The following is a 7555-nucleotide window of genomic DNA, read 5'->3' on the forward strand; positions in this document are numbered from 1 at the left end:
GGTTGTGCGGTTATCTGTGCATCTGGTACAGCTCTGGTCTCAGCTCTGAGTCAATTTCACAGGGAAGGAACTCTGCCTGTAACTACCAAAAACAAACAAAAAATCATCACAACCACCCACTCTTCCGAATCCTCTGATTTCCTAGTGGATTTTCAATCGGGGCTCAGCAATCAAAGTCGTCCAGGGACCCTGCCAGCTGAGGTCTGTTTTGACCGAGACTTTCCCTCCCTTTCCTTTTCGATATTTTCCTGCCTCATTTTTGTTTCCCTCCTGACTGAAACTTTACAGAGTGCATTGCTGCAGCCGCTGCAGGTCCTGGCAGAGCAAAGGCGATCGCTTGTTACTCAGTTCAAAACTTTTGTTTGTCAGTGGTATTTTGATTTTTTTTTTAAGACTAAGGAGTCCGTGGCTGGCGCTGCTCGTGTGGGTTAAGAATTAAACAGCTGGCTTTTTATACCTATTTATAGATTTATTGATGATCACAAATGTTAGCGGTGGGGCAGATGGATACTAATCGCCAGAGTGCATTCGTTCTGAGCAGTACGCCGCTGGCTGCTCTGCATAACATGGCTGAAATGAAGACGTCTCTCTTCCCCTACACCCTGCAGAATCCCTCCAGCTTCAAGGCACCAGCCCTGGGCGGACTGAACACACAGATCCCCTTAGGGACGCCTCACGGAATAAGTGACATCCTGGGGAGACCTGTTGGAACCGCCAGCAATCTCCTCACCGGGCTGCCCCGGATTAATGGACTGGCTACCTCAGCAGGGATGTATTTTAACCCAGCAGCTGTGTCCAGGTACCCAAAGCCCTTGGCAGAACTGCCTGGGCGACCTCCCATTTTCTGGCCGGGAGTTATGCAGGGATCTCCCTGGAGAGATCCGAGAATCGCCTGTCCTGGTAAGTGAGGGTGCATCTGATCCTAGAAGGGAGCAGTAAGTGATGGGGGCGGGAGGCGTTGATGGACCATATACATGGGGTGGTTGTGGTTGTTTTGGATTTTTTTTCTGTCGTGGAATCAGACTTTTTAAGGTTCCCTTTGGTAAAAGTAATTTTGAAATCTCTCTCCTCCCACTCCACCCGATAGTGTTTTCTAGTAGCTGGCAGCGCCAGGAGATTGTGGAGGCTCCTTTTAGCGTCTGCATCTTTCTCGATAACTTATACCCAAAGAAAAAATATAAGGCGCTATAACTCTCTGATCTGGTGGTAGATCCGGGAAACATCCCCGATAACAACAGGTGGATAAAGATGTGAACCTGTCTGTCATATTGAACAGTATAAACAAAGAGGCATTTTGCACACTGCGTTGTAATGCATGAAACTATCATAGTCCCCACACTGCTCATAACAATAACCTGACATCTGCAGCCTAACTTCGTCACAACAGGTCTATCATTTAAATGCCGTTTCAGCAAGTTCACGGTGTCACTTACAATACGATTCTTCTAAATATTACAGGGTCAAATCCTGCTCTCGGTTACAGTGGTTAGAATCCGGAGTAACGTAATTGAAACCGAAGGGATTTTTGTTTTGTATTGGAAAACAGATTCTGGCACTGAGCTTAGGTGTAGACTCTCGTAACTGTTCGGGATGTTCTCCTATTTGCAGCTCAGACTGGAATGGTTCTGGACAAAGATGGAAAGAAGAAACACTCAAGACCAACTTTCTCAGGCCAGCAGATTTTTGCTTTGGAGAAAACGTTTGAACAAACTAAATACTTGGCGGGACCTGAGAGAGCTCGTCTGGCCTATTCGTTAGGAATGACAGAAAGTCAAGTTAAGGTAAGAAGCCCCTTTTTACACAACAGAATTGTCTCTGAGTAAATATTTTATTAATGGATTGGAAGATTAATCTGTCTCGTAATTGAATTATAACAGTTTCTCGAGCTCACAATTTACTGAATTAGCAAATTCGGTGGAAGTATTAAAATTAGGACAGAAGATATAAACTAAAGTTCTGCTTTATTTTAATTGAACGAGTATTATTTTATTTTCTGGACAACACAATCATAGCTTTTCACTATTTTTAATTCATTACTATGATACAAGAGATAAAAATGCTCTTAGGTTATTTATAATTAAAATAATATTTTCATATGTAATAGATTTTACCTTTGTGTTTTCAAAGTTCTTTTGCATTGTCTCAGATATACAGAGTCCTTAGTTTTACAAATCCGTTACAAAATATTCAAAATAAATGGTTTCTTATTTTTCTCATTATTCCAATGAGTTCATGTGGGATTTTACGTGTGTACATTTTGTTTAAACACAATAATATTGGGAAATATTTTGGCCAAGTTGCAGTCTTGTATATTCGATTATATATAATTTGATTGTGAACTATTTTTCTTAAGCGTTCCTTTTCAAAAAACTATTATTCTCCAATGCTGCCAAAATTCCATTTGAACAATTAATTTTGGCTTCATTGTTCTCAGTGTAACAAAAGGGAAAAGTCAGGAATAGGACACTATATTCCTTCACCTGACATTGTTAAACCAGAAAAATTAAATGTGAATGAGCGTTGTTATGGAGAGGCAGGTACAGTGACTTTATACAAACATACACCTTTCTCTACTATCTTTTGGCAGTCGAGCCAGTTTTCAAATACTTTTCTGTACTTTTATGTTATTGTTTGCTACTTAAAAGCGGTCATCCTTTTTCATATAAAGTGTCTGAATTTTTAATAATACATAAACGATCCTCATATGTTGTGAGACTGAGCAAACCAGTGACGTTAAAAGCCTCTATACTGTGATGCGCACCCAACTTTACTGTTTAAACAAGAAAAGCCGGGGCAAGAAATATTCCACAGTGAAAGTGAAACCAAGTTTCCTGAAGGGCTCTCTATGTGTAAATGGAGGGAGGGTTGCAAAACTGCAGGCGCCTGGAGTGTTGGAAGACGAGTTACAGCTAAGGGTTTTCCCCCTTCTCTTTGCCGGGTTTCCAACAGGTGTGGTTCCAGAACAGAAGGACGAAATGGAGAAAACGGCACGCAGCAGAAATGGCCTCAGCTAAGAAGAAACACGACTCAGAGACTGAGAAGCTGAAGGAGAGCTCCGACAATGAGGACGATGATGAATACAACAAACCTCTGGACCCCAACTCAGACGATGAAAAAATCACGAGGTTATTGAAAAAGCACAAATCCACAAATTTAGCCCTGATCAGCCCCTGCAGTAACAACTCGGATACTTTGTGATAAAGGGCAAGAGACCCTAGCCAATAAGACTGACTGCTCCCCCTAAGGCGCTTTATAAAAGCTGAAATAACCAGGGTATAAAACATTATAAAGAAGAATTGTAACTGGATGTTTAAAAGTGATGTGTTGTACAGCCTAAGATGTATGTGAAATGTATATATTTTTTACAGAATAAGTTATGAAATTATCTTCTTTCTCATTGATGTAAATTGCAGAGGAATCTTTCCAACTTTCCTTTATTTTTTTTTAACTTTCCTTCTTTCCTCCCTTCTTGCCAATTACCTGCTCCTAACAATCAGATTTTGTCACTGTTTTGTATGGATCACCGAGGGCAGCCCAGACACTTTGTATATAGGAGATTTCAAATTTTTGTGCTGTATATTTCTAGTGTAAACTGGCTCTTTTATTTCACCCTCCCTTTTCATTGAGCGTTTTGGCAGTTTTCTTTCTTTCCTCTCCACCGATTTTATGCTCTACTACATAAAAAACAACCAAAAAAAACCAGTCAGACAAACCTGGACACTTGATCTTAAATTGGATTCAAACTATTGCCTCCACGTCGGTGGGAAAGACTTTGTATAAATCAATAAATTATTTAACAAACTTCTCCTTTAGAACGTCACCCCGTTTTTTTCCTTTTTTCTTTTTATGTTACTTTTCTCAATTTCCCCCTCCCCCTATGTTGTTCAGTAGCGATTTTAAAACGCTTATGTCTGGGCTCCCACTTCGGCGAGGGCTTCTCCACTGGGCTAACTCAAAACAATCCTAGTGTGTGTGTGTGGGGGAGGGGGGAAGTAATGTGTTGTCCTAAAAGAAGCAAAGCTATGTGAGTGCGTGGCTTAGTTTTGACGTCTTGGCCGGCACAGGAGTGCTGCCAGGGGTCATTAAGCAGGGGGAGAAGAGGCCGGGGTTAGAAGCTCGCCCGACAGGCTCAGGGTCACTTCGCGCTGCCGTGTCCCAGGATGGGGCCGGAGTCTGAAGTGATCCCCAAACCAACACATGCAGACAGCTCTTTCGCCCCGGTCGGGTCTGGAGCGTGGCCTCCGCCGCTGTCTTCGGAGTCAGCGCGAAGACGTGGTGCTGATACTGACACGCTGCCAGGCGGGCTCGGTCGAGGGCTTGCCCCGAGCGCTTTCCCTGGGTGCAAGAAACAGCAGCAGCCCGCCTGCCCTTTGGATCCTTAGCTGAGCCACTGGCTTGTGCGTTCCGTTTCCATTTAAACCCCCATGCACCCGTGGGAATTAGCCCCTCGCCCTATGTTCCCCGAAGCCACAGCGGAACTGCCCCTTCCACCAGCCTCTCCGCCCGCCGCTTGCGGCCTTGCGGCCCTCCAGTCACTGGCTCCGATAGCGCGCTCTGCAGAAATAATCCCGTCAGATGCAAGCTCCTTGACTGGGCTGGAGTTTAATTACACTCGATTTCCCCCCTCCCCCCAAGTAGCCGTCTTAAATTAGAAGCTGAGACTCCCAAAGAACAACCCGGCCTTCTACCAATTGTTGCTTCCTCTGCAAAACCGCCTGGCTCGGATTTGTGCCTAATGTTTTAAACCCTTTGTACATTTCTACCCGAAGCAAAGAGGCTAGAGCGGCTCCTTTACTAGCTGCCCCGAGAGCTTATTTGTAAGAGCTCTGAGCATTTGGGAGAGCGGGGGACAAGCGGAAGGGCACAAGGACCCCACGTTGCTCCAGATCTAGTCTTGTTTTGTAAATCGCCGGTTTGCCCCGGTCCGCGTCTTTTGAGCCTTTCTTGTCTCCAACCTGCTACAGTGGAAGGTGCGGAGCCCAAGGCTAGTAAAGCAGGCGTGGGGTGGGGTAGGGTGCGGAGAGGGTTTCTCATCCGGCTTGCCGAGAAATGGGAAGTTCCTTCTGCGGCTTATTGTGGCTTTTCTCCCAGTCCCGTGGGGGAAAAAATCCCATAAAACTGGAGGGCTAGGGCGGTGGGGAGGTTGCCCCCGGTTCTATCACAGAAGGGAAAATAACACTAGTCTCTTGGGGAAAGAGGAGCCCACATAAGTTATGTCCACCACATTGTACGTAGGAACTCACCTCCCCAAACCTGTCCAGAAACTCTCGGTCTTATTTGTCTTCAGAGAATGCACCGTCACATTGTCTGGCCGCTAAAGGGGAAGCGCAACAAAAGTTGAAAAACTTAACATGTGTCCCTGGCACGTACCAAAAGAAAGAAGCAACATCTTTCCAATGGGTCTGTAGGAAGCAGGGCGAAAGAGCGTGTTCTCTCTCATATATGTATAATCGAAAACATGAGACTATACAGGCAGCTATCCAGCTACGTATTAAACATCTACCTGGGGAGGGGGACAGCGCGCCCATTGTTATCTTGACACTATTCTCAGAGGCAGAAGGCCACAGGGGACCGGGCTAACTATTTGATCTCACTAATAGAATGCTACAAATCGGGTTTATTTATTTGGTCCTAGCCTTAGAGGAAAGCCCTGGCAATGAAAGATAGCAGCTGTCTTTCCTGCGAGTTGGCGATTTCTATTTAGAGGACCCCGATTATTTGACAAAAAGATTTAAAAATCGGCTGGGACAATTCAGAACTCCCGAGGGAGAAGACGCCTGGAACTTGCTTACGGTAGAAAGATGCTCCCCCAGCCAGACGGTGCTTCGCCGGGACAGTGTCAGGAGGCCTTAGGTTTTGTAACTGGCAGGCTCTGGAGGCATTCAAGGGCCTTAAGTCTACGCCAGTTTCATTGTTAAATGAATGAGACATTCTTCCTGCTTCTCAGCTGCTGTTTTGCAAGCTGAGCAAACGTAATGGGCTACACAGAAAAGCCAGGCAGGGCCCTTTGCTTGCCAGGCGGGCAAAAGAAGAAAATAAACCCGCTTCCAAACGCTGAGAGTCCTTAAGTTGTCCCTGTGCTGATTCAGACCCCGATCACCCCTGGCATCCGCTTTAGCCCCACCGAAACGGGCTTTCTCCAGAATTAAAGTCGGGCCATTCAAAGTCCCATAATAGCGGGCCTTTGGGGGAGCCCCTCCGCTCAATGCGCCAGAACTGGAGTCTGGGTCCCAACTGAGCTTTTGATCGGCGGGATCGGGCCCTTTGTGCTGCTCTTGAAATCGCGCCCCCAGCCAGGCAGCAGGAATCGGGCCCCGCAGCTCAAGGGGGCTGGTGCCTTCGCACTGGCTTGTGCCGCCCGGCCCGCCCCTCTGCGGGCGTCGTTGAGCGCCCCGCTCAGCCGGCAGGATCCCAGCAGCCCTCCGGGAGGTGCCGCCCCCGCGAGAGTCTCGCCCCTACCCCGGCCCAAGGCAGCTGGCTCCGCTGGGCCCTCCTCGGACCCCCTGCGACAGGATCGGGCCCTTGGCCCTGACGGCCGCTCTGGGACACGCGCAGGACTGTGCCCGGGCTGCCTCCCCGCCTAGCCTGGGGCGCGGCCCGGGGACTCGCGCGGCGGCCGCTCTCCCTTCGGCCCGCAGGTCGCTGCCGCGGAGCCAGGCTGCGCAGCTCGGTGGCTCGCAGGCCACGCGTGGATCCAGGGGGTTTGTGCTTTCAGGGCGAGCCGCGGAACCAGCCCGGTTTAGCCCCGCCAAAGGGGTTCCGGCCCCGGCCCGAGCCTGCCGCCCTTACTCGGCCGCAGCGGTCTGGGAGTCTGCAGGCCCGGCCGAGGACAGACCGCGGGGTGGATCGGGCCGACCCCGAGAGCGGCTCAGTGGCCAGCTGGGCGTCACATGAGCGCGGTCCCGGCTCTTCATCACGAGCCTGTGCTGCTGCGTCCTGGGCTGAACTCGGCTCCGGCTGCTCCCATTCCCTTGCCCTGCTCCAGCGCTTCTGTGTAGGAAAAGGCTGTTGGCCGGTGGCCCTCCCCTCCCTCACGGGTATGCCCCAAGCGGGGAAGGACCGCGGGCAGTTTTTGCCTGCCCACATACAGAGCGGGCTGCTAGAAAGCTCTTAACGCCGTCTGCAAGCTCTGCGGCTTTGAGAAGGGGGTAGGGCCGGAGTAGCTGTAGTCCAGTGTCCCTTCGTGAAGCACCTTTCTGCCCGTTTCTCTCAACACTTAGGACAGCCAGGAAATGTTCCCAGCTGAGGGGTAAGCACTTTGTGGCCAAGGCTAGGCAGATCATGTCTGGTAGAGAAATGGATAGTCCAAGTTGTAGGGCTACAATGGTATCACAACTGAGGCCTCAAGCCATGCATTTAAAATTTATAGCCAGCTAAGTTTTCTTAATACACTAACTTCTTACATCATAATTGACAAAGAAGAGATCCCAAAAGAGAAGCAGGCAGTGCTGGATTTATACACAAATTAAGTTAAATACAGGTTACAGCCTCAGATTATGAGGCGCTGCTAAATAAAAAAAATACTAATTTTTAGTAGCACTCTCGCCTATGTTTT

The 7555-nt window shown here is 48.3% G+C and overlaps 1 protein-coding gene across 1 annotated transcript; it reads left to right on the plus strand.

The window, feature by feature from the left end:
- The first annotated feature begins 485 nt into the window (after window positions 1–485).
- On the plus strand, window positions 486–3264 carry NKX6-2 (NK6 homeobox 2). Its single transcript, XM_006136624.4, has 3 exons — window positions 486–900; window positions 1609–1781; window positions 2950–3264. Exons 1-3 carry the CDS (start codon window positions 486–488, stop codon window positions 3196–3198), a joined length of 837 nt encoding a protein of 278 aa, XP_006136686.1. The 3' UTR covers window positions 3199–3264.
- The last annotated feature ends 4291 nt before the right edge of the window (window positions 3265–7555 follow it).

The sequence above is a fragment of the Pelodiscus sinensis genome, chromosome 8 (genome assembly GCF_049634645.1).
Source record: "Pelodiscus sinensis isolate JC-2024 chromosome 8, ASM4963464v1, whole genome shotgun sequence".
NCBI lineage: Eukaryota > Metazoa > Chordata > Testudines > Trionychidae > Pelodiscus > Pelodiscus sinensis.